Raw genomic sequence first — 27,446 nt, forward strand, 5'->3', positions numbered from 1 at the left:
TGTTATTATTTGGGTAATAATGGCAGAGAGGAGTGGAAGTTTTCAAAGTCTTCATCCACCAAAAGGGGAGAGGGATTGATCAGGATGGGTGCTGAGGTATTACTAGTAGTGATGGGATGAAATTGAGTGCGGGATCAGAAGAAGAAAAGGTGTGGATATCCTCTGCTTTTGTTTCTTTTATCACTTTATTCTGAAATTTTATTTGTCAAAGGTATCAAATTTAGAAAGAGCTAACAGTTTTGCTAAACTCCCTTTACATTGAAGCACAACCAAAGTTATGGATTCTATAGGTTAGTGAAAGATCAGGCTCTTTCAAAATATCTTACCTCAAAGGAGGTGAAGTGAGCTTGTGAGGAAGTTCCTCTTACAAAGGATTCTGTCTGACAATCTTCCCAGCAGTCAAAAAGGAAAAGACATAACCTAGCAAGTTCACAGACTTTATTTCGACCTTATACAGCAGCTGGTCTAATGACCTCTTTCACCAAAGTTTGGTCAGGAGACTGAGAGGAAAGATCCTGTCTATATCATACAAAGAATACAAATGGAATTGAAAAAAGAATTTAATTATATTTCTGCAAAGCTTAGAGAAATAAAAATTACAGCTATATTCAAACTGAAACCCTAGATTCAAAACAGTCTGAGCTTCAAGGCAATACAATTCTATATACAGACATTGTGGCTTGGGTTTTTCTCTACAGGAAAGGTTCAGGGGTCATTGAAGAGAAGAGTCCAAAACATGATGATATGTTTCAGTTCCTTCTGTGGTCACTGCTTCACTCTATGAAGTTTCCAGTTCTCTAAAGCTAAAGCAGGACATTGCTATTTAGGGAACTAGAACTCACTGTAGTCCTGGAAGCACATTTTTGCATCATCATTTTACCATTTTATTTTTGTTCTCACTTTAAAAACTCATGGCTTCAAAAGCAGAACAGAACAGTGAAGACTCCCTTTTCCTTTTTTGTTGCATCTGGAATGCTCAGGAGTAAATAACAATTGCTTGAGATTACATTGTTTGGTTAATTTAAGTTTAATATTATATTTAGCAGCTATCCAGAGTTTCAAAATGCAGAATTTGAGCTGTGTCAATGACTTTTAAGCTATCAGCTACATTGCAGGATCACACCATATTTAATTTCTGACTCAAATACTCTGCAAGTGTAATGGACAGGTCCATGCATGCTACATTTCCACTGCTGTGCTCAGTCACTAGTTCTGACCGTAAAGTTTGACTTACTAAAATGTAAGAAACTCCCAACTGAGACAGGCCAGCAGTCCATCTAGCTCAGTGTTTTGTCCCCAATAAAGACAAGAAATTATTGGAGTTGCTTTTTGCCATCCATTTTCCCCCAGCACACCCCCAGTAGTGCCTGAAATGGTGGAACTAGGCATATTACAGGGTGCATGCCTTCCTCTTCTCTGTAAGGGAACCTGTTTAAACACCATGAAATTGTGGAATCCTTCTTTGAACCTGCCAAAACTGTCTGCTCCACAGACACCTGTGGCAACAAATTTCACTTCATTATCTGCTGTGTAAAGGAGTACTTTGTAGTATCTGTTTTAAACCGATATCTTAATAATTTTAATGGATCTCAGTGGCTCTGAATCATATTAAAATTAAAAACATGATTTTCAGACAGGAATTTTCCTAATTCAGTGCTTGTTGTCGGGCAGTGGGAGTCAGGAGCTTCCCAGGTGAAGACTGGTGCCTGTGACTTTGCAGTTAATTTGCTACAGGTACCTATGCAAATCACCTTAAATTTTCTTTCATTTTAGTGTAGCTCAATGATTTGTGGGAATGAACTCAGATAGTGACCAGAGCAGCCACAGTGAATGTGTTTAAACATTCAATGCTTAGTCAGTCCTTATCTGCGCTTCAAAAATACTTGGTTATTAGTAAAAATAATGAACACTGTTGCTTTGGCAAGCTTTCCTCCTTCATATAAACCCTACACAGAAGATTTGAGAAAATTTTTTTTTGGGGGAGGAGGGTTATTGCTTAAAATATTTGCAGTGAATGTGGAAACAGATTTTTTTTTTTCTCTTGAATACAAGATGGTTTTCTGCTCCACCGGAACAGAGGAGGGCAATATCTCCCAAGAGGCTCAAAAGCCTTGAAGATAATTGCTGCCAGGGTGGGTTAGTTTAAGCCTGTGTTTGGATAGAGCATGTGGCAGTATCTCTCAGGATGTATGGTATTAGGAAATGCAGTTCATTTTGATTGAACTAGCAAGGAAAGGATTTCTAAAATAATATTATGCAGTAAACAAACTCCACTGCTGTGGGCTGAGCTCATTCAAGCTCTTAGGAGTCAGTAAGTCTGTTATCCTCTGGAATAGCTGCAACTGTTTCATTTTTTGTCCTTTATTATTTCACACCGCTTTTTGAATTAAGGTCAGCTGTTTACCTTAATGGGTCAGAGAGGCCTAGATAGGTCTGGAGTGAAATGTCTGATAAATTCTTGCCAAATCCAAACTGAAGGTGTGTGTGGGTGTGTGCGGGTGTGTGCGGGTGCGGGTGTGAAGGCTCAGGTGACTTCCCCCCTTCATATTTATTCTAATCCTCAGTGCCACTTCTTTTGTCTAGGCTGTATGTCCTGAGTAACACAACACAGACACAGTAGCCTGAAGACAGAGATGGAGTAAAGAGGGCTTTGTGCTATAAGAAAATTTCCTCTGTGTGATCAAAGCAACATCTACAGCTACTCCAATTCTCAGAATCATTTTTCCAGGCTGCTTGTAGGCTCTGCTGCCATTCATCTATACATAAAGCAGAGGATTTTGTTTTTTTTTTCTCGTATGCTCCATAGGTATCCTTCCACATCTGCATGTATGTATCCAATATGAAATGAAACAGGAAGGTGCAAGCCTATGCCTGCTGTTATGTGTGTATGCAATAGGAATATTTCCCTGGCCATCAAAGCTGATTTACTTTTTAGTTCCCTTATCTTACAGCTTCCTATACAAAAGGTTTGTGTAGAGGTCAGAACAGACTAGCAGGGGTAAAATCCATGAAAATACCATGGATTGGATGTAAAGTTAACATTTATAAAGTTAACATTTATAAAGCTTTATACCCTGCATCAGCGGGTTACAACAAATATATGCCTTATTAGCAAAAGTATAAGTAAAGAACCTGTGCCTCCAGTATCTAAAATTTTGGTGTAGATATAGGTCAAGATCCAAGATTCCCCATGCTTACAAAGATACTTGTATTAGAGACCTACCTCAGTTTTTAGTCTAAGCAAAAAACCCATCAGCAAACCCTCAAATCCCTTAGCAGACCTTCATATAAGGTCAATTTAAAGTACCCAGAGATCTACACAGAAAACATAAAAGAGTGTCTTCTTATTTGATTCATTCACTGACCTGACTAGATAGAGTGCTCTGCAAACAGAAGAAAACAATAATTGCATTTTTGAGCAGGCGTATTTTGCTGCCTGTAGAACAGCTTAAAACTCTATCTCACTCTTTTTTTAAAAATATTTTTCCCTCTGGCCCTCTCTCAGGTTTCATTGTGCACTGCCTCTCTGCCTTCCTGAACTCATTCGAGATGTCTAGTTTTGTATAAGCACAAAATGCTGATAAGAATACTGCTGTGATTCCTTGCAATAACAACTGTGCTGAAAAGTAGCACAAAGACACATATTGATAAGGAGTCCGTTGCCTGAAATACTTTGACACTTCAGATGGAATTTGCTTTTGGGCTGAAGGCCAGCTCCAGGCTTCTGCACCTCTTAGGACCCACGTAAAAGCTATTAGAGGGTTTAAGTGGTGTGCATGTCTCTTGTTGGCTGCCTGCACAAGGCTAAAGATCACCCACTGTGAAGCATTAATGGTAGAGGACTATGTTTTTTGCTCTACTGCTGGTAGGTGTTGTTTGTGGGCCTGCTGGCAATTTTGATCTCCCTGATGCAACCACACACAGACCTCAAAGGCAAAGGGGAGAAGTGGAAAAACAAAGCTGAATGGCTTTCTGTGCTCTCTTCTGTCTTTGTCAGGATTCATTCAACATGAAGGCTTTGAACTCCCTAAGTGAAATAAGCTTAGGAGAGGTCTTTTTTAAAAAAAGTTTTAGAGAAGCTATTGAGAAAATATAATGACAGAAACTTTAGGACAGAATACCAGGGGTTTATTCTTCTGTGAGCTGCTTCTTCATAAACACACATAGATGGCAGGCTCTTTCCTGTCACTCTGTACATTGTGGAGAAAATTGGACTTACTGCCATTACTGTATCCTCTTTCCTCTGTTCATGGTCAGAAGACTTCTGATGCTGTATAGCATGTGAAACTATTCACACAGAATATTCTGTCCTGCAGCCATCAGCATGGGGCAGAAGAAAAATTGGCTGGAGCAGCACATTTCCAGCTTCGGGAAATATGATGTCCATTTGGCTCTGCTTTGTCTTTGTGCACCCATTGTGTTGGCAGCATCTCTGCTCCTTCAAGGAAAGAGTAGAGCAGGAGGAAGGCTGAGAAATGACTTTAATCATAGCTGCAGATGTAAACACGATTTCTTCTTCTTTTCTTCCCCAGGGAACTGAGCTGCTGCCAGAAATTAAAGACAGCTAGTAGTTCCTTGGTTGATGTAAACTGTTGCAGCCAGTGTTTAAACATGTAATCTGTACTCCTTCACCCTGCAGGAGCAATGCTCTTGCTGGCTGACACTGCCTTTGTTTATTACTTTGTGATCCCTTAAGACCTCTCATGATCTTGTGGTTTTAATTTTGTGGCTGAGAATCATTGGGTTAGAAATGTCTATTTACTATTTCTAGCTTGTTCTTATTTCTACTTGTACCTAAAACTGAATCTACCCTATGTTAAGTTCTGTGCAGTCCCATGCAGCCTCACTTCCTCAAAGAATTTTGAAGTGGGAAATCTGAATGACTGCTGGGGAAAGGCAGTATTGTACCCTTTTACCAAAGGAGAACCAAACCAGAGCAACATGCCAAAAAAGTTTGCTCTCTGTCAGAATCAGGACTTGGGGATTCACATCCCCATTGCACCAAACAAACTTTTTAATCCCACCACCTGTCATATTTTCCTCAATCCTTTTATTCCTCAGATGTGTACATTCTTAGGATATGTGCTTGGCCATCAATACTGAAAAGGGACAACAGGACCCTCTCACTGAAAACAGTTATTATCATATAGAGCTACTGGAAACCTGAATGCAAATGAGCAAAAAAATAAATGTCAAAACCAAAAAAAAAAAACCTGGAAAAAAAAATCCATAAATGGTCCATATCCTTGGTAAACTGTTCTCCCCGACTACCTCTGGTGTTTCTTTCCTCTCTGTACTCTAAGGGAAGTGACTGGTTCTACTGATGTCCGGGTAAACAGTGGGTTTTGAAAGAATGCCACCACATGCTGAATGTTTTTGTACTGCTATAAAATAGTTACTGCTGTATCTTCAGTGTTTTATATTGCTGTAAAATAAATTTTTTGATTCTGATGAAATGTAGGAGCACGAGGTGTTTTCTGTATGAAGTGCTCTAGTGTCATTCCTGGAGTAGTGAGAATACTGCATGTTCTCCATCTGTGCATACAGAAAAGTGTCATTGGATCGCTGAGAAAAGATAACAAATCCAGATCCCCAGACCCTTGTCAGGCACTATTGATGCTGAGATATTGTACAGTTGATAAATAATTCAGCTATTTAGCTGAATAGGGATTTCAGAGGGTTAGCTGTACATTCTTCATCATTTTAATATCTTTCCCCTTTTCTGTTAACTGGCTATCTGATGGCAATGATTTAAAAAAATTTGTTTGATAACTTTCTGTTTGCCTGTTACAGGGGCTGTGTCAAATAAGCAAGATATGTTTTCTAGCTGAGGAACATCTTTTGTCCAGTGGTCCCATAAGTGACTACACCATACATGACAGGCTTTCTGAAGCAGTTAGGGTGCAAACAACTTTATTAATCTTTCTTGATAGCTCCTTAACAGTGTTTATGGCATAGTTCTTAGTACTGTGAAGGAACAGTATGCTAAGTAATATTAAAAGGGGAAGGAGAGATCTCCACCTGGCTTTGTTGGAAAGATGAACGTATGATGATACTTTCAGCTTTTTGTGTATCAAGGTTCCTATGAGGTTTGAGGGGCAGCTAGTGCCATATTTTCTCCCTGGCCCATATGCTACAAATAGGGAAGATAAGAACATGGCAGCCCACACTCATTTGCCTAAATGAATGATACCCCACAAGGTAATGTGACACCATGTAGAATCTCATCAATGATGTAGCACCATGCACACATTTAAAATGTGTTAAGATGTTGCCTCCACAGAAGCAATGTTTAGTCACTTAGGTCACTAAAAGCAGCTTTTTCAAATTATCCACAGACATTTTGCCAGGCTGCCCACATATCTCTAGATAAAAGCAAACTGTTTGCTTCACAGTGTAGAATAATTTATAGGTTGGGACCAATTTGCTTGCAAAGAAACAGCAGGTTGACTTCATTTTTTCTTAGTACAAAATGCATTATGCTAAATGCAGTACAGAACATTTGTGTTCCAAAAGGGGAATTATTTTAAATTAGTTTAGTATTATTAGTTTTTCTCAAACAGACATGTCCACTTTTTGTCACAGAAAGCTGTAAGCCATCTGGAAAAGGGTCAAGAAAGCAAACAAAGAATATCTTTCTTTTCCTTTTACTATGTTAAGTACAGCTGTCCAGAGGCAGATAATTCCACAACAGCTTTCACGGTTTTAAAATGTGGTATGTAAACACTATTTTATGAATGCTTTCATGAAATGAAATTGTGTTAAAACTTACCTTTTTGGGTAAAAAGGTCAATTTTTTACTCTTCCTCTATCCTTTTTTCTCTCTCTGCCTCTGGTCATAAATGATCAGAAAGTATTGGACCTCAGGCACATTTCCTCCTGAAAACATAATCAAAACTGACAAATCTCCATGAAACGTTTTGGCTTCAGTGAAATCATATAATTTAATGAAAATGCATTTTGTTGAAATGTTTCAGATAGCTCCTCATGTAAAATTCTTTTCTTCTGCCATTTCCAACTTTCTCAGTCCAGCCTTACATCATCACATAGTACATTGCTGAGTTTGTGGAGCCCTAGATGAGATCCATCAAAACTATTTCACCTAAGATATGAGATTAGTTCTTTGGGGATGAAAGACTAGGGAATTAATTCACCACCATGCTAAATTGATCATTCTCACTTTTTGACAAATTTGTTAAGTTTTGAACAGTGCAACATTAGACTGGTGAAAAATTGGACTAGGCCTTGGGGGAAGGTTAATAAAGACACCAATAGCCCTTTGCTAGTAGGTGCAATACTCCATTTAATATGAGTCCTGGAGGTGATCATCTGTTCCTCTTTGCCTACGGGAGTGAAAATATCATGATGGTCACCATCTGGAGTAAATTTTCAACAATCAGCGATTTTATAATGAAAGCAGGATTATTTCCTTATAAACAGGTGCTTAGGCTATCAATGGCTTTGGGCTGCCTTGGAGTCCTACACAACTCAGAAGCTCATGTTAGTTAAAACCCTGGAGTTCTTTTTTTTGGTGTTTTTTTTGTTATCATTAAGGTTGGAAAAGACTAAGATCATCGAGTCCAACCGTCAACCCAACACCACCATACCCACTAAACCATGTCCCTAAGCGCCTCATCTACACGTCTTTTAAATACCTCCAGGGATGGGGACTCAACCACTTCCCTGGGCAGCCCGTTCCAATGTTTAACCACTCGTTCAGTAAAGAAATTTTTCCTCACGTCCAATCTAAACCTCCCCTGGCGCAACTTGAGGCCGTTTCCTCTCGTCCTATCGCTTGTTACTTGGGAGAAGAGACCGACACCCACCTCGCTACAACCTCCTTTCAGGTAGTTGTAGAGAGCGATGAGGTCTCCCCTCAGCCTCCTTTTCTCCAGGCTAAACAACCCCCGTTCCCTCAGCCGCTCCTCATAAGACTTGTTCTTCTCCCTTGTGTTCTATGAGGGAATCCTACCTACTTCTGCAGGCAATTAAAGATTTTGCTTTTTAATTTGCCACGTGTGTCCTCATCACCTTTTATTCTGACAGCTACAATTAGCTGAAATAGTTGTTTTTGACAATTTCTACACTATAATTCAGGACTCCACAGGCAGGAAGTCCTTAGTGGCAATTTTCCATTTCTAGAACTCTCCTGGTTCTGCCAGAAGCTGAAACAATCAATAGCAAAGGTCTGTGCGGGATTAATCCATGCAGACAGGCATTGAGATTGGACTGGGAGGTATGACAAACGAAAAGATAAATTTGGATAGATAGCAAAACAGTGTCCACTAATGCAGCTTGCAGTAGGAAATGCACTTTTTCTTTGATGTTTTCCATTATATGTTCTATAGTCTTTCATTTCTGAAATTGAAAGAGATATACTGGTTTTTATTATTATAAATGGTCATATTCCTTGACATACATTGACTATGACAAGAAATTATATTAACCTATAGGGCATCTGTGTGCATGAGCAGAGATTATTTTTTTTGTCACAGAATGGTAATGCAAATGTTTCTGGGCTCAGAGATTTATTAATTATCACAGGTGATACAGTCTTGATGAAGTTATGCAACATCAAGTTTTGAGAATAACTTCCTTCTATCATAAATAAATAACTGTTAAAGTAAATGCAGAAGCGAAGATACGTTAGTCTAGGCAGACTGTATTCTCTACATCTGAACTTTGGCACTTCAACACCCACTTACAGACAAGTCTGAGAAGCTAAGTAGGATGTGGGGCACAGAATGGCAGCCTTGAATTCATGGCTCCACCTGAAGCATTAATGCCATTGTTCTTGTAGCTATTTCAGCCCTGTTTCCTGGAGTACAGTGGTCACTCTAGTGATTATGTCTTGCAGTTTTATCTCTCTTTTGTCCTGCCACTGGTTCCTACTAATCTGTAAAAGGAGAAAAATCTACTGTATCTGAGCTCTGTCCCTCACAAACCTCTCGTTCTCTTTTTCTACTGCTCTCTTCACCACCACCACTCCCTTACATGCCTCCTCATACCTATGCAATACCTGCACTCTGTAGTAACCCACAAGTGAAGAACCATCTTGAATCATGAAGCACATAAAATTCAAGCTGGGAATAGTGTTCATTATTAGAATATAGAAATACTAATTTTCCCAGAAACAAAGTGCTATACTGCTCAAATAGTTTGTCAGGCATGTAACAGAGACGCTGTCAAACAAACCAGCAGTCACTGGCTCTCCCAGACATCTGTGGGGAAGGAGAAGTGTGTGCATGTGTGTGGGGACAGACAAAGTGGGAAGAAAACCCACATTTATTCATTTCTTTGTTTAGTCAGGGGAGAGAAAGTTTCCTGCTGCCTTAGCTCCCCCTCCTGGCGGTCAGGAATTGGGCTCTGTCAGATTTCTGTTGACTGACAAGAACCTGTACACCACCCAAATTTCCAAACACAAAGCTTTTGTTGATTATAATATCATGCCTTTTAAAAAGGGATTTCCTGAAGCCTGCATCCTTCAGGGAAATGTGTCTGCTTAATAATTTGCAGGAATGTAGCTGGAAAGAGATAAAAGGCTTGGAGGAGCAAAAGGTTAAAGAAGAGCAAGGGGGAGAAGGATGATGAATGACGTCTTTACACCCATTGTTGCAAGATGTACCACTTTCTAAACTTTCTCCTGCCTCCACCAAGTCAGATCCAAACCCATTTCACTTGCCTGCAGCAGGCTGCCTGATCTGAGCTTTTGAGAATAATTATAAGTGCAAATTGAGAGGCAAAACCAGAAATGTTCTGATCAGAGCAGAAAAGAATACATGAAGGAAGAGCTCATTTGTGTACGTTTGCTGAATCATTTTGCTAACAGCATTGCAAAGGCAATAATGTCTTTCTCTGCCAAAATCTGTCCATATAGACTTCATAGTGTCTGTAACAGTGTACAGAGACACTTTAAGGTTTCTTTCCAGTACTAACTACTGATCGTTATCCTAATGTCAATATTCACTTTAGAAGAGGGCACCAAGGATGGCTTCTCATTTTCCTCTTCACCTCTTTTCTTCCTCCTTACCTATTCTTCTTACATAATACACACCCATAAGTATGAAGCAGCCACAGCAGCAAGCACGCAAAAGGGTTTCCTGTAAAAGCGTTTTGGTTCCTTTGGGTCATTTTCTCTGTGCCTTTGATGCAGAGATTATAGCCTCATATTAAATTTTCAACACAAAGTTCAAAACCAAGTAACTCATAGAGAAACATATACAGTAAACCATCACCTTAGGCTCCTAATCAGTTAAAAAAAAAGCAGGATGTTCATTCACGTGTAGATGTGAACTTTACTTATGTGGAAAAAAGGGATTTGTCAGGTATTATTCCATAATTATTATTGTTACCAGATAATAGAAATAGAGGGGCATTTTTCTTAAGCACTAGAAACTCTGTACTAGGTTTCAGAGGAATGGAATTAGATTTGTTTTCTGGTTGTCATTCAATTCCAGACATAATAGCCTTGTACTTGCTGTATATTATAATTATGCAGAGTAAGATTATGACTTGATTATGAACTTGGTCTGCAGTAAAGCCAAGAAAATTTATGCTGAATGGTTTTGTGCTAAATGAGAGTCACTGACTGGTCGTAGTGAAAAGAGTAGATATGACCATTTGGTTTTGGTTTTGCTTGCCTTTCTATTTACGTTGCATGGCACTCAGTTCAGATAAATGGATAAACTGCTAGGAAAAGTGGTGCTGAGTGGTTAGAATATCAGAGAAAAAACTTGGATTCTTAGGATCTATTTTTGATTATTTTCAGGATTCCTTGAAGGAAAGAATAGCCAAGTGTTGTTAATTTTATTCCGTCTAAAAAATTAATAGCCTTAGTATAAAACTTGGGAAGACTAATGAAGACAGACAACCTGGCTTCAGGAGCACAACAAAACTCCTGTGCTTATAACATAGGGCTGTAAGTATTCGTATGCAGGCTGTGCTCCATATGCTATCTCCTCCCTTGATTCTCCCTGAACATTAATAGGTTCTCAGCCAGCCACAGGGACCTTGACTGCTACACCTGGGACTGCATGTTTGGAAGACTGCAGCATGAAAGGTGGGGAGGATGCCCTGAGGGCAGCTTTGGAGCTTCTTTAGACACCATAGACACAGCCACTGAGGCAATATTGGTCAGTGAGGTAGGAGAGTTGCATAAGCAGGCTGCTAGTGGGTTGTTGGGTTTTTTTCCTAGATACCACAAATTTATGATTGAGTAGCATTTTCAGTAATATATTAACTATTGAAGCATGTTTGTTTATTGTAGCTAAATTATTTCACGGCTATGCACAGCAGGGTGACTAAAGCTTGAAGTTGTGTGGATGATTCTGACCAGTGAAGGTAGAACTAATAAAACCGTCACCTTCCCAATTTGCAGCCAGATATTTCAGCCTTTAAATACCTTTAATCAAAATATCTGAAAGGAGATGTTCAGATGCATTGTTGAACAAAAGCAAATTTGAAATTTTTATCCAATACACAAAGCCAGAATTGTTCTTCTCCAGCTAGCATTAGTCATGCCAAAAGGGTATTTAAATGAGGCAGATTTGAAAAAAGACAGATTAAAAAAAAATGATCAGAAATTCCTCTTAAGATATGAAAGGGAACATTTCCATTGATGTCAGGAGCTCAGGCCACTAAGCCAAATTTTCAGACATGGCCACCTAAAACTTGTACATATGTTCTCATCTATTTCAATGTGCTTTTCTAAACTTTATTATATCATTCCTTAAATCCTAATGGGATTTAATATCCTGGCTGCAGTAAGACAGGAAATGTCCTAGACACTTGGAAGATGTGGCTTGTGCTCCAAGGAGGATATAGTGAGAATTAATAGAAATCAAGTGTACAGGGTAAGGAAATAGAAACAAAAGTGACCAAGGTGATGATGGGCAGATGTGTTATTATTGAGGTATTTGCTTGTTGATTTCTTTAATTTTAAGTTAACCATCACAAATTCCCTTACCCTCATCCTCACTTCCTAGATTGTTTTTTAGAACTTTCCGGCTTCACAATAAGCAAAGTCACTGCCATCTATAGTTTATGAGTCAATTCCCAAGATTTACAATCATGAAAGCTAAGGATACTGAGTGCTCTTAACTCCTCCACTTCCAAAATTCTGCTTCTGCAAATGATCAGTTCATTCGCAGAGAGACTCAGATCAGTTCTTGTAAGAATACTGAAAACGGAGAGCTTGCTTTAGGAAGCCAACGTGGCAGGGATGGGGGGAAAGCTCAATTACTCTACCTACCTTCAGCGTTGGCAATTTGCTAAAGAACAAACTGTTTCAGCTTTCCCAGACTTCCAGAATTTTTTGAGAATGTTTTTCCTTCGCAGAGTTTCTTTTCTAAATCAAGCAGGTTGTTCAACTCTTCAATCTTTTTAATGTCTTTGGGGTAGAGATTTCTAACACAGGAACACAACTCACTTCTACATTAGGGTCCCTGAGATTTGCTGAAAAATACTGCAGCTATGACCACTACTATGAGTTATTATTAAACAGTTGTAAAAAACTACTGAGGTAAAGCTTTTCCCAAATAATTTATTTAAACACATTCAGTTGTATCTTTGCTTCCTCATTCCTTCCCTCTGTCACACCACAGTCAACCCTGAAGTCATAAATATCTGATTAGATTTGTCCTTGTGCTCTTGCTTAATACAATCAACAGTAGTTACCAATGCATATTTTCTGTACTGAATTTAATAGTATCGGTTTATTAAGGACTGATAGCTGGAGATTAGGGTACCGGCATTAATAAAAGGACTTCCTTTCTCACCATCGTAAGGGGAGAAAATGATAGGAAAGTTTTATCAGATTTCTAGTGGCAAAATCTGTGTAACAATAAAAAGGAGATAAACTCCAGAGTGCCAGCTTCCAAAGTGCTGATACGCTTAAGTGACTGTCCAGTCAAAGCTCTTTTACTTGTAATATCTAATGAGAAGTGCTGTGTGTTTGAGCCAATTTACTAGAATCATTACTGAAATCTTTTATTCAGGTGCCACATTTACCCAGGTGAGAGGTACTCTGCGCAGAGTCCTAGAATAAGGTGAATGCATAAATCAGTTTTAATATGACATTCCCTCCTTAGGAGATTCCCAGCAAACCAGGAGCTGCAGCTGCCTGTGGCTGCACATCCTCAGCTGGGCTTTCTGGGAGTCAAATAAAACCTAATCAGCAATTGAACTTACAATCGAAAAAGAGCTCAGTGCAGGGCATTGGCCCTGTTAGGAGGTATAGGCTGCGTCTCTCCAATGATGGAAAGAAAGTGAGAGAACCACGCTCTGTTCTGTGTGTTCCCAAGCATCTCAGAGGAGGCTCTGCATGTCCTTTCTTATTTTAAAATGACAGTGTCATGACGGATCAGAACAGTATGATCTAGATGGGAGCCAGGCCATATTAAAGGCGGATAAACTGTCACACTTAGGCTCATGTTAGAATGTAATCCTGTTAGAGTTTCTCTACAGTATCACGTCATCTTACATCATTGAAATGAAACCACTCGACTGAAATATGCCTGTGAGAGAGAAAACCTTGAATAATGGGGTAGCTAATCTTACTGTTTCTAGAAAAGGACAACACACAGTATAGGCTGCATTACAGTATAGGTACATTTACCATTTGAATTCATAATGATAAGCTACAGGACTTTTCAGGGTCTCACTTTTTATCTCCAACTGTTTTAGCCTTGAGGCTGATACCTGATGATGCTCCAAATAGATAGAGTAATCTACAAATGCAAAGTTGCATGGTTGCAACTCCTAAAGAGACTTTTTACACTGTCAGTCCATAAGGTTCCCAAAAGCAGCATTTGGGACATGTTGTAAACTGCACAGCTGTAGCAGAAGAACAAGCTTTCATGTACTCCTGAATTACATTTCTTTCTGAATTACCTGGATGGTGCTTAAACTGCTTAAATAAAGGAAAAAAGATTTTTTAAACATGATTTCTGTTCACTGAAATTCTGTTTTCCTGAAATCCCAGCCAATGAGTTTTGATCTGGGTCAACAAAATCTGGAAAAATACTGTGCTTATGTAACTGCAATTCAGGACCCTGAGACAGATACATGCTTGGTACTTGTGAAGGTTTATATCCTTCATTACGTTCAAGTATGTAAAATGCAGCATTTTTTTCAATCATTGGAAACAACATATTAGAAGAAAAGATAATGTCATATGATACAGTATATTTCATTGCATGCTTCAGAGATTTGAATTGTTTGGTTACAGAACTGAATAATAAATAATAGCTGGGAAGGTAAAAGTTAAAAGTACACTTAAAAGCTGAAAATATACATTAAAGAACTCATCTATACTAAAGCTAACAAATTTGTTTATGAAGCCGTTCATAGACAACTGTGTAGCAGAATTAAAAGAAGTATCTAACCTTTATAGTTTCAAAGAAAATGCTCTTCTGCAAAACTGCTGTGGTCTGAGCTGATATCCTAAAACAATAACTTAGCAGATGTAAGCCCGTTTCACTTAGTGGAAAGCTAATTCTGAAGTCTGTTGACAGCACAATTCACATCAGAAACAATATCAAGATGATAGTTTTAGCAAATATATGCCTTACAGCAGGGTATCCTATATTTGTGGATTACCATACTTATTTAAAAGACTCTCCTCATAAGTAGCTAATTCACTGTAGTGAGGTGCAATAATCTGCAGTGTGCATTAAGCTGGAGAATATACATAATGGCATTACAGAAATAGAAGCAAAACATTCCAGAGTCTGGTACAAAATGAAAAAAACAGAGTGTGATTAAACAATGCAGCCCAGAGTCTACTCTGTCAGGCATCAGTGAAGAGCATTCATTGAAGTCAGTGGTCCTGCAAAAGAAGAAAAATATCTGAGCAAAAATTTCCAGTTAAATGGTTTAGTTTTAGGTTTGTAGAATGTTTTAGTTTTAGGACTTGAAATAGAGTGTGAGAGGACAAACATTGGAGGTACAATATGCAAACACAAGTGATAGATCTAGCCTTCACTGAAGTCACTGAAAGTCCTTCAGTCACTGCAATGACTTTGCATCAAATCTATTTCAAGACTATTTAAACAGTAATATTAAGATAATGTTTAATATTAATGTCTTTTTTCCAGAAAGCCATAAAGAGCACAGCCTTAGAATAGTCTTCCAATGGGCTTGATCTTCCCTATTAAACATTTCATGCTATTCAGCTTTTTCTTTTCTCTTTTCTTTTACAGGCAGGCCAGATCCAGCAGATAGCTGATATGAGGACTTTGCTGACTTCAGAAAGCTGAGTGTAACATGAACAGACTTCAGTGAAAGGAAATATTATCCCTCCAAGCAACTCATACACAGATGACTTTTGGTAGCTTTAAATTAACCTGTTGCTCACCTGCAAAGACACGGCTATTGTTTCTTTCAGCACACATGGAGGAAGGCAACAAACTTTGTAACCCTGGCTAGTAAGACTGTGGCTTACTTATCAAAAGTAGGAGGTAGGCCAATTATAAAAGGATTATTTTATACTTAGCCTCCAGGACTTTAACTCTGGCCTGAACACCGGACATAAATAGAAGCCAATTTTAATGACCTGAGATTTTGCTACCTGTGCTTTATTATTGTTATTAGTTCTTTAACACTTTGGTACTTTATTTCTTTAAACTAAAAATGGGTTCGTGGACTAGAATGTGGCCCACAGATTGGGCTGTTCTCATGAAATCATGGCTTATCTTTTCCCTGGGGCTCTACATGCAGGTCTCCAAAAGTTTGGCCTGCCCAAAAGTGTGCCGCTGTGACCGAAACTTTGTCTACTGTAATGAGCGAAGCTTGACCTCAGTGCCTCTTGGGATACCGGAGGGTGTAACCGTCCTCTACCTCCATAATAACCAAATTAATAATGCTGGATTTCCTGCAGAGTTGCACAATGTCCAGTCTGTGCACACAGTCTACCTGTATGGCAACCAGTTAGATGAATTCCCCATGAACCTGCCCAAGAATGTCAGGGTTCTCCACCTGCAGGAAAACAACATTCAGACCATTTCTCGGGCTGCCCTTGCTCAGCTTTTGAAGCTGGAAGAGCTGCACCTGGATGACAATTCCATCTCCACTGTTGGCGTTGAGGATGGGGCATTCCGGGAAGCCATCAGCCTCAAGCTTCTGTTCTTGTCCAAGAATCACTTAAGCAGTGTACCAGTAGGCCTTCCGGTGGACTTACAAGAACTTCGAGTAGACGAAAACAGAATTGCTGTCATTTCAGACCTGGCCTTCCAGAATCTTACAAGTCTGGAGCGTCTGATTGTGGATGGCAATCTCCTTACTAATAAAGGCATAGCTGAAGGCACCTTCAGCCACCTCTCCAAGCTCAAGGAATTCTCAATAGTGCGGAATTCACTGACCTACCCTCCTCCCGATCTTCCAGGTACACACCTGTTAAGGCTCTACTTGCAGGACAACCAGATAACCCATATACCACTTACAGCCTTTTCAAACCTCTACAAGCTGGAACGTCTTGATATTTCTAACAATCAACTTCGGATGTTGGTAAAGGGCGTATTTGATAATCTTCACAACCTGAGGCAACTCACTGTAAGGAATAATCCCTGGTTGTGTGACTGCAGTATTAAGTGGGTCACTGAATGGCTCAAATTTATTCCCGCTTCCATCAATGTACGGGGTTTTATGTGCCAGGGACCAGAGCAGGTCCGAGGTATGGCAGTCAGGGAGCTCAATATGAATATGTTGTCATGCCCCACCACCACCCCTGGTCTGCCACTTATCATCACCCCAGTCCCAGCTACAGCCATGCCAACTACATTAGTTTCCACCTCATCAGTTCCTCCCCCAAGTAGCAAATACAATCCTCTCACTCCCACCATAGCCACACTCCCCACTGTGCCTGACAGGGAGGACAGAGAAAGGGTGACACCTCCTATATCTGAACGGATTCAACTGTCCATCCATTTTGTGAATGACACTTCCATCCAAGTTAACTGGATGTCTCTTTTTACCGTGATGGCATATAAACTCACGTGGGTTAAAATGGGCCATAGTCTGGTAGGAGGAATTGTCCAGGAACGAATAGTTAGTGGTGAGAAGCAACACTTAAGCTTGGTAAATCTGGAGCCCAAATCCACCTATCGGATTTGTTTGGTTCCACTGGATACTTATAACAATTACCGAACTGGAGAAGACACTGTCTGTTCAGAAGCCACAACCAAGGCTTCCTTTTTGAGCAATGGCAGCAACATCCCCTCCAGCCATGAGCAGACAACTTCTCAGAACCTGGGCTCCCCATTTCTGCTGGCAGGGTTGATTGGGGGTGCAGTGATATTTGTCCTTGTGGTCCTGCTCAGCATTTTTTGCTGGCACATGCACAAGAAAGGGCGTTACACCTCCCAGAAGTGGAAATATAACCGAGGCCGTCGGAAAGATGACTACTGCGAGGCAGGGACCAAGAAGGACAACTCCATCCTGGAGATGACGGAAACCAGCTTCCAGATTGTCTCCTTAAATAATGATCAACTCCTTAAAGGAGATTTCAGACTGCAGCCCATTTATACCCCAAACGGGGGCATTAACTACACAGACTGCCACATCCCCAACAACATGCGATACTGCAACAGCAATGTCTCAGACCTGGAGCACTGTCATACGTGATAGTGAGGGGAGATGGGGTGTCTAGGACAAAGAAAAAAAACCTCTGGAAAAAGTAACCCCCCAACAAAAATGAAAAAATTACATTTGATAAATGTTACCCAGATGCATTTATGCATTTGAATACTCTGTAATTTATACGGTGTACTATATAATGGGATTTAAAAAAAGTGCTATCTTTTCTATTTCAAGTTAATTGCAAATGGTTTTGTAACTCTTTGCTTTTTAAATCTTTAAAAAATATTACTAAGTACTGTACAGGGTTGTACAATAAGAACCTAATGTCATGGCAAAGGAAAGAATGACTCATTCTTCAAACATTAACCACTTTGCTGTCGAAGCTGTCTGAGGGATGTTAAGTTTCTAGGTGTCCTGTAGTACAGGAAAATAAGTGCATATTAAAACAGGGTCACTAGGAATGGACAAAAGCAATTCAGATAAAATGGGTACAAACCTTCTGACATGAACCCAGCAGTTGCAGTTGAGCTTCAAACAGTTGGAAATACTTCCGTTTCCCTTTCTCAGTTCTGCATTTCCTACCTCCAACTGAAAGCTGGAGTTCTGAGTGCTGCCAAAAAGGCTAGTTTCTTGTTTGATTAGTTTTCTCCCAATATACTTGGAATAGGAAAGGTAGAGAGAGCTCAGTGTCAAACTCAAAGTGACCTTGATTCCTATTTGCAAAAGCTACTCTGAAAATGTCCCCCAATACTATATACTTTTATGATAGAAACTGTTCCTGCTTTTCGTTATGATTAAGAAGCTTTAGGCATTCTCTGACCCTTCTCAGTGGGAGACGAAGGTTATCAGTATGTAACAGATAGCTGTCATTAAGTTGCACCTCTCTTTAATAGAGCAGCATTTGTTGACACAGCATGTTCAGGTAAAGCCTGAATGAGGGGAATTCTGAGTGCTCCCAGTTCTGCAGTATTCATGTAGAATTTGGAATCTAAAACTGTAAATTGCTGAAAACATGATGCAGAATATAATGCCAATGGAAGGATTGCTATTGACTTTTATGGTTCAAGCCCTGTTTGATTTAAGGGTCTGATTTATGTCACTATGGAGAAATAGGAAAAAAAAAAAGACAAACAAACAAACAGAAAAAAGAAATAGGATATTTTAAAAAATTATTTATTACTGGAAAGGCCTCCAGGCCTATCATGAACTGAAATATGTTCAGCAGGGAAAATCGTGTATAAATCCTGGTTGTTTTTTTGGGGTTTTTTTTTTGGGGGGGGTTGTTTTGTTTTTTTTTTTTCCATTCAAGTGTACAGAGATGGACATTAACTAAGCATTTGATTAGCTGAGGAATTTTGAGAACACAAGTACACACTGTCCCTCTGAATTACCCTTCTTTTATCTTAAGCTTTTGGAAGTTTTCCACAATGATCTGTGCTTTGTAAGCAGTAGGTGGGCTTAGAATTTGCTCTTTTATTCCCTCAGATTCTTTAGCTGGAATACGTTCTGAGTCCTTGAGCTTTATGTGCACTATGTGAAACATCATGCTTGTATTAAAACCATGATGCTGCTCTCAAAATTATATAATGTTCCAGCCACTCCATTGACTGCCAAGAACTTTGGATTTCTTGCCAGCTCAGTGGTGGAATGTAATTCTTCCTTTTTTTTTTTTCCCCCCAGTTTGTTTGCTTTTTAATGCGGCTCACTTTCTCCTGAGCTTGGGGACAAGCAAAAGTTCACAACAAAGAGAAACAAAGGAGAGAGAGAAAATTTTCCTGAGGGAGTAGGGGACTAAAGAACTTTTACAGTGACCAACTAGGGACAAGGAGAAGTTGTTAGAAGTGGATTGGAAGTAAAGGCTGAAGCACTTTCACTGTGGAATGCTTAGACTTTTCACTTTATGAGGCTGCTTATGTTGGGAGAGAGGGTTTTAATCCTTTCCTTTGCTCATTTCACTCAACCCATTCTTGAAACCCAGCAGTCTATGAGTGTGCAGTTTCTCAAATTCAAATCGCGTGATGACACTCATTTTCTGCAATGGCAAAATGAATCCAGTTATGATTGATTGCAAAGTACAATCATTGTATAAGGAACCACATCCTCCCCCCAACACCTTTTATAATCACATTTTGAAATTCCACTCTATATTCTGTATATTTGCTATTTTCTCCAGCTATAACAGGTATTTTAGGCAACCTGTGTGGCTACTGTAATAGTAAAGTCACTGAAATTTTGCTGAATAAAAGGCTGCCATAAGATTTCAAATGGTGTAATTCTAGGTAGAAATGTCTATGCAAAGTGTTTTTTTCTGTGACCTATTTACTGAATATTATGATGAGAAGGTTGATACTTACGTTTTGTTTGTTTAATATGTTTTAGCTGCCAAAGCCCACAAGACAAGCAGCAAATAGTTGTGCTTCTGCACGCTTCCATTGCATGCTGGAGTTTGTTTGAAATTAAGTAGAGCCAGAGATTCCCATTGGATGTGGATGTAGTATTTAATTTCACTGAAATAACTAGCTGTACGTTTTATTTCAAAAGGCATCCTTTGAAACGACACACTTACTAGAATTTTGTACTTCCGTGACTGATGCTGGAGGAATCTTTGTCCTCCTTGATGAACATCTTCTGTTCTAGGCCTCAGGATACCATAGTTTCAAGATGAGCTAGGCGCCTTATTTGTAGCAAATGACTTATTCAGGGAGTTCAGCTGTACTATAGGTGAATGATCCACAAGCCCACACTGATGATAACAAATGTGGTTACTGTCCTAATAGGGTGAAAACAGAAGGCATTCACAAACTGTTCATTTTGATCTTGGGTGATGAATTGTATATATATCTATCTGTGGACTATTACTCACTTACCTAGACCAAAAATCAAACCGATATTAAATATAGCATAGTTTATGCCTCTTTTCAGTATGAAGAATAACATATATATTGGTATGAGATACTGAGAAAGTTTCTTTTCTATAAATACACTTCTGGAAAAAAGTAACAAGCCACTTATACCAAAATTTGTGGGTAGAACTGGGAGTATTATCTAAACAAATTCACAGTTGTAGTCAACCAAAAGGTCATATGTTTCATTTGAAGAATGTTTCTCCCAGTTCTTATTGCTATCCAGCTGCAAAAGAGTTAAAGTATTTCAACCTACAAGAGAGTTTGGGACATTTAAAAGTCTCAGTCACACAAACACTGAGGCTTCCTCTCAGGACACATCGAGATAAGTACATAACGGTCAATTTTCACTAGGTAAAATATTTGGAAAAATAATTAAAAAAGGACAATGATCTTTTGGCTATGTAAAGTTTAATATCAGTAGCTTTTTCTTTGAACTTTGTAAAAATGGGGTCATCTTCCCTTAGTGCAAATGTCTGACCACAGCTACTAACTAAAGGCTATAGAGCAGAAATCCCAAATGGGTGCATATACAACTCCTCCAAAATGTTCACTTCCAGGTCCTGATTTGAACAGGTTCATTGCACCTGAGGGAAAATGAGTGGTTTACACACAAAATCTCATCCGTCTTCCATTGCATACTGCTAATAGCTGACATAAATGTACAGAAAAGATTGGTGAGTGGAATAAAATAAGAGTTTAAGTGAAATTATGTTAAAATAGTATCACAACACTGCTGTGTCCGGTGCTTAGGTTCCTTCTGAAGACTTATTTATTTACAAACAGGTCCTCATTTTCACAGATTCTGTCACTATAACAACTGTTCCTTGCATGTAGCTTGCTGGCAGAAACAAACACCTGATGAATGCATGGACTCTTTCAATAACAGGTTCTTATTGGAGACGTTATTATTGAATTTCTTTGTAAGAATATTTAGGGATTGGATTACTTTGGACTGAAAAGATATTAGCAGTTTTCCCTGTAAGCCAATAAAGGACTGCAATGAATGTCACGTAAAACAGAGAAATGAAATAGCATATGCTATTTGCTACTAGAGTAGTTCAACTATATTTTTCTCTCAATCGTTTTCTCTTTTCATGAGAGAAAATTTCTCCCTCTGAGAAATGTATTGATTTTAATTTTGCAAGCAAAAGAACTTTATGCATATTGTATTGTTGTTATGGTTTTAAAGGTCTACATAAGGCACTTTATTAATGACATTGAAGTGAAAGTTCAGTCTCAGCTTTTGACAGTGAAGTGGTTAATTCCCATTGAATTATCCATTTATAGTACTTCTTCACCTTAAATTATAACATGGAGATATTAAAGTTTTTTTCTTTAGAACGTGAGAGTAATGGTTTTACTCATGACTTACCTTTCCAGCTCAGTGGAAAAACAAAACAGAAATGAGTGCCAAAATCAAAAGTTATGGGCTCTGAGCCTCATCAAATCCTGCCTGATGCTCTCTTCTAAACACAGAGATAATCCTAGGAAGCTGATGATCACTCCTTCCCTGAACTCTACTGAACAGGGCATTTTGTATCCCAGATGATAATACAGGCAATATTAAAGCATTTGGCATTAAACTTTTGTACAGCATAGAATGTCTTGCTCTTTAAAAGGACACTGGCTAGTAGTCCATCTGGAAGACTAGTACAAAAGAGATTTGGCAAGCTTTTGTTATACTGGGGCTCTGTGGAAATGTGCCTCATGAGAGCTGAATTCTGATCCTTTCAGAAACAGATAAGCTACTAAACAAATTGTTACCATTACTTGGTCCCAAATATCTGAAGATGATCTTTCATGAAATTGATTTTAATTGAGACATGCACACTTGATTCTGTTCTGTGTTTGGTATACTTTCTATCTTTAACATGGAAAAATAGATGGTTTGAAGTCTGCATTATCTGTTTTCTGCAATCTGCCATGTTGCACGCATTGTTAACTTCAAAACCTCACTATACACTATATATTATCTTGTTGACATATTCAGTAAAGAGTTATTTAAAAAAATACAACAATCCTGCTGTATTTATATGAGCAAGTTCATTAAAATAAGGATGTGAATATCTGAAAGGGAAAACAGAAAAACAAAAATATCAAACTTCTGTACTGTCATTCCTGGTAATATTTTCAAATGTTCTAGTGTACATCCACCCTTTCTTCAGATTCTAAAAGACAAATATTTTCATCTTCTGTCTCTCAAAGAGTTAAACCATTTGTTACTTCAATTTCTCAGATTTAATCTTATCTTTATAAGGTTATCTCATTTTCATATGCATATAGGAAAGCACTGTAAAACAAGAACAGATTGTATTCCAGTGTTCGCAATTGATAGGTACACTTAAGCAACTACACACGTCTATAACAAATACGTATATGTGGACGCTGTGACCCATTATATGCATAGTCATTTGATAAATGCATTTGACATTAATCCTTGACAATCTTAAACCTGTCTTTTACCTATTATTATCTATTTAATCTGTGTCCTTGAAATGAAATGTGATTTTTTTCCAATTCTCCCTTCAAAATTGTTCTTGAATTTTCAGAATGCACAACATTCAGACATAAGCCTTAATAATTTTTTGTATATCTTATACCTAACATATATGGTAATATATAGAGTATATATAAAGAGATGCTTTAGCTACTTAGAAATGAAAATTATCCCTCTTCTAGTTACACATACAAGAACTAATTTTTGGCTTTGCCAGAACCTGAAATATTGAATGTTACGAGCTGTGGCATTTCAAAGCTTAGAAATGTAATATTGCTGAGTGTCACAATTCCTCTATAAATTATCTTATTCTCTGTCTTAACCCTGAATATCAAGTAAAACTACCGAGAGCTGCTGTGCAATACATCCACATTTAACCCCTCCGCCTTAATATGCTTCCCTGAACTTGACGTTTCTTCTGAGCCAGATTAGACCCTGGTAACTAAACCTTCTTGCCTTACCACAGAAAGGTGGAGAATAGAGGTAAAGGAAATGATAAACAGTTACAATCTGTTTTATGTTTCTGGCAAAAATAATGGCATCATCATTTTCAACCGATGATTTTGTTTTCTCTTTCAAAAAAAAAAGTTGACAAACACTGACTACTTCATCAGATAATCTTTTAATAGCCCAAAATGATTTATCTTAGTAGAGAACAATCTTTATATTTACTTTTTATAGTTCTAAGCTCAGTTATCTGGATCTGTTCATGCACATGTGTGTGTGTGCATAAATTCCTGGGGTTGGGAAGAGAGGGTTTAGCTACAAGGAACCCCCAAAGCAAGCACATAGAGGAGTATTTTTCACTATTGTTCAGTAAACATTTTTCAATATTTCACTTTAAAAAGAGTTCTTCTATCTAAGAAGAGTTATGGTGCCACATGGAGAAACTACATTTGGTCATTAAAGTATGAAACAAATATTTTAATTCTACTTGAAGTGCCACTGTCAGTGAAGGCTCAAACTAAAAAGCACTAAAATACTTCTATTACACAGGTAGAGACTTGGTGAATTTTTTAACAATAATTTGCATTCCTAAAACAAATTAATACACTCTTATGGTGAAAACCTGACCCCACTGATTTCAACTATAAATCAGAATATTTATAGGAGTAACATATATGTCAGAAGGGCTATTAAAAACATCCAGTATGACACATTGTGTAATATGTCACACTATGTTTCCCCATATCAAATGCATCAACCAAGTAAGGCCGTAGGCCTAAGTATCACGTTATAAGCTTGATATCTCTTTTGAAAAGGTAGGGGAGCAGTGAAATACACTTCACAGAAAATGAGGGGAGAGAGAAATATGTACTGAGCAACATTGTCCAATGTAAAGCCACACAAGATACGGATATTTAAAGCCACAAACAGGCCGCTGAGCATAGCAAGAACGTTCTTTTACACATAAACACACATATTTTCTGCTTACAACTCCGTATTATGGCTAACATATGTGACTGCAAAAATGCGTGTATGAATATTAAGAGTGTATAGTATAGTTACACTTTGGTGGGGACATCTTATATAGAATAAGAAGAATCTTGACCCTGTGCACTGGGTCTATTATTTACCTTCCTCTGTACAGAAAGGATTCATATACAGAAGGAAGTGACAAAAGAAGACCAAAAGTCATGCTGATTACACTATCCTGTTTTTTTAAGTGTAGAATGCCTTGAAGAATGAAGACAGTGTATAAACTATTATGGAAAATCCAACTCAAATGCATGTGTGTGTTTACAACTTTAAAATACTCTGTGCAGAGGCGAGAAGTCTCCGTGATGAATACTAGTCAGAGTGCTAGGCTGAACATGACCATTCTTGACAAGCACAACTGCCAGAAAGATTCTGTTAAAATGGTGCATTTCTTGAGTGAAATCAGTGTTTCCACTCCTATAGACTTTGAGCAGGTGATCACACAGATAAATAAAATTCTTTGTGATGGAAATTGGAACAATGTGTCTGAAGATGGAGTGCTATATTTTTCATACTTTGAAACTGCCTGCTTGTGATGAAGAAAAGGCAGATTTTGTTCTGTGAAGATGAACTACAGTAATAACGATGGACAGAATACAGAGATACTCCTCTTTACTGACATTTTATGGACATGAGAAAGTACACATACACATGCTCTATACATATGCATTTGTGACATAATTTTAAATTTCCTTTACAATTTTCAGACTCTTCAGATGAGATCCACTTCTAACACATGCAAAATATTTCAAAACAATTAAATCCTCAGAAATGACTGCAATCCCTTTCAATGAATGAAATCAAGAAAATGTGATAAAATGAGTATTTACAGAAATTGCACAGTACTTTCTCAAAGCTTTAGCTGTGGTTAAAAAAAAAGAAAGAAAAAAAAAAGATGACTATTAAACTAGAATAGTTTTGTATTTCTATTTATATGATAAGTCCTTCCAAATTTCTAACACACTCACTCGAATGTCAAACTTTGGTTTGACTTGAAAGTCAAACGATTTAAATGACAGTCTTGTAAGCCTGACCTCATATACCTTCACAAACTGGTTTGTGCGTTCACCGTTCAGGAACCAATACGTAATTCATTGCTCTCTGACTTAGAATTCGAATGTTAAGAATTTTTCCCCATTAAAGAAACATGTTAAGAAAATTTAAGAGTTGGTGTGAAGTCAAGTGCTGCATTGTATGTTAATGTGAACAGTTTCATTTATTTAAGCAGGGCATTAGCATGTCTTTGTAAGTAAGGACTGCAGAAGCAAGGCATGCACATTAACTCCATGCCATTTTCAAGAAAACCTTTCTCACCAGTGCTAGACACTACTCCTAGCTGACAAAAAGCACGTATGACTTACCAAGCATATATGACTTAGAAAAATAAACAAACGGAAATCTGAGAAAGAGGAGATATTCCAAATTACTATAGTTATTCTAATAATATACAGTTGAGTACTTTGAACAATTTTTAAAATCTCATAAAATTATTGAAGCTTTTCATATTAAAGGTCCTTAGCAAGCAAGAAATGAGTCCCATTCACGAGAAATGAGTCTAGGCAGCTTTTCACTTACATCTGCATTGTAGGTTAGTTTTGAAGTCAATATTTTCTTTTTTTTTTACCTGATTACAGGGATTAGCATCAGGTTCATGGTATTCTCAGATCTAATTGGTCATGATGTTCATTTGAAAGTCTCTCCATGCACTGATTTACTTTGTCATCTATGAAAAGTTTGAGGGATAGGCTGCTTTATGTGTGATACTTGCCTTCATGGCAAATTAGTAGTTAACTATATTTCTATATCTTTCTGCATTGGTTTTGGCTTTCCTCTTCATAATTTAACATTATGAACAAGTGGAAAGTGGAGCAAATTTAAAGTAGAGAAATTTTAATTTTCTGCTACAATTAAAGCAATGGTAAGTCTGTGTCTTTTTAGCAGAAGACAAAATTTAAGAATACTGAGTTAAGAAAGAAATTATCTTAAAGAATTTTGCTATCAATTTTAAGTTGAAGTAATTATTTTTCAACATTTATTTATAGTAGTCATGCTAGGAAGTTTAGCTGGGAAGACTGCATAAACTCAGGTTTGTGGTTATAGGAACTTCATGTTTATAGGTTCAGTTTTACAGATTATTACTAGTAGCTGTACAAAGAGAAGGGGACAAATGTTTCTTCTTCCTTACTCAGGTACATCAGACTTCTGTAGTGATCAAGGAGGAAGACAGCTACTTCACAGAGGTCTCCTTCAAAAAACAAAATGTCCAGAACAGAGAGAAAATAATTGGAGTCACAGCATTTCTCTTTACTGAGTACAGAAGCTGGCAGATGCAGAGCTGGATTATTTTATGAGTGATAGAGCAAACTACAGGTCCTCTGCATCATTATCTGGGACCTTTGGTTTGTGCAGGACCCTAGTAAGGGTGCAACTTAAGGATGCACTGAGTTGCATCCTCTTGGAGGTCTGCAACAAAATGCACAACCTATGCTTATAAAAGTGGGGAAGGATTTGAGTTTTATTTTGTTTTGTGGGCCTTTAATTACCATTTCCAGTAAGTTCTGGAGTTCCAGGTACAGCGCTATGTTCAAGAAGCAGTGTGTAACAAGGCAAGTTTGGAAGGTCACATTTTTGATGACTCTCCTTTTATCGATGCAAATATTAGTAAGATGCTTACAGATGAAATTCCAAACCACAGCAGATGTGAACATTGCATTAGAGGTTAGATCAGACACTCCTACTTTCAGTTTAGATGTCTGTTACTTTTCTCCATTATTCATTGTCCAATTAATTGTTTTCTTAACATTTGAAACTAAGCAGTTAGTACTGCTGCTTATTTGTCATAATACAAGGAAAAAGTTTCTACAGAACCATTATACTTGCAAACTGTGATGAAGATTACCCAGCAAAGCTAAGCTACAGAATTGCTGGCAGTACAGTGAACTGTTTGTCATGAGGTAATGATCTTCTACTGTGATATCACTATGAAAAAT

General features: G+C 38.1%; 1 protein-coding gene across 4 annotated transcripts in view; it reads left to right on the forward strand.

The window, feature by feature from the left end:
* FLRT2 (fibronectin leucine rich transmembrane protein 2) overlaps positions 1-26,194 on the forward strand; it is a 68,301-nt gene extending 42,107 nt beyond the window's left edge. For all 4 annotated transcript variants that reach the window (XM_076345238.1, XM_076345235.1, XM_076345234.1 and 1 more), the window contains one exon: positions 15,201-26,194. In XM_076345238.1, the coding sequence (XP_076201353.1) occupies positions 15,631-17,619 (1,989 nt within the window). In that variant the 5' untranslated portion in view covers positions 15,201-15,630 and the 3' untranslated portion in view covers positions 17,620-26,194. The remainder of the gene's footprint in view (positions 1-15,200) is intronic.
* The last annotated feature ends 1,252 nt before the right edge of the window (positions 26,195-27,446 follow it).

This window comes from Aptenodytes patagonicus, chromosome 7, assembly GCF_965638725.1.
Source record: "Aptenodytes patagonicus chromosome 7, bAptPat1.pri.cur, whole genome shotgun sequence".
Taxonomy (NCBI): Eukaryota; Metazoa; Chordata; class Aves; order Sphenisciformes; family Spheniscidae; genus Aptenodytes; species Aptenodytes patagonicus.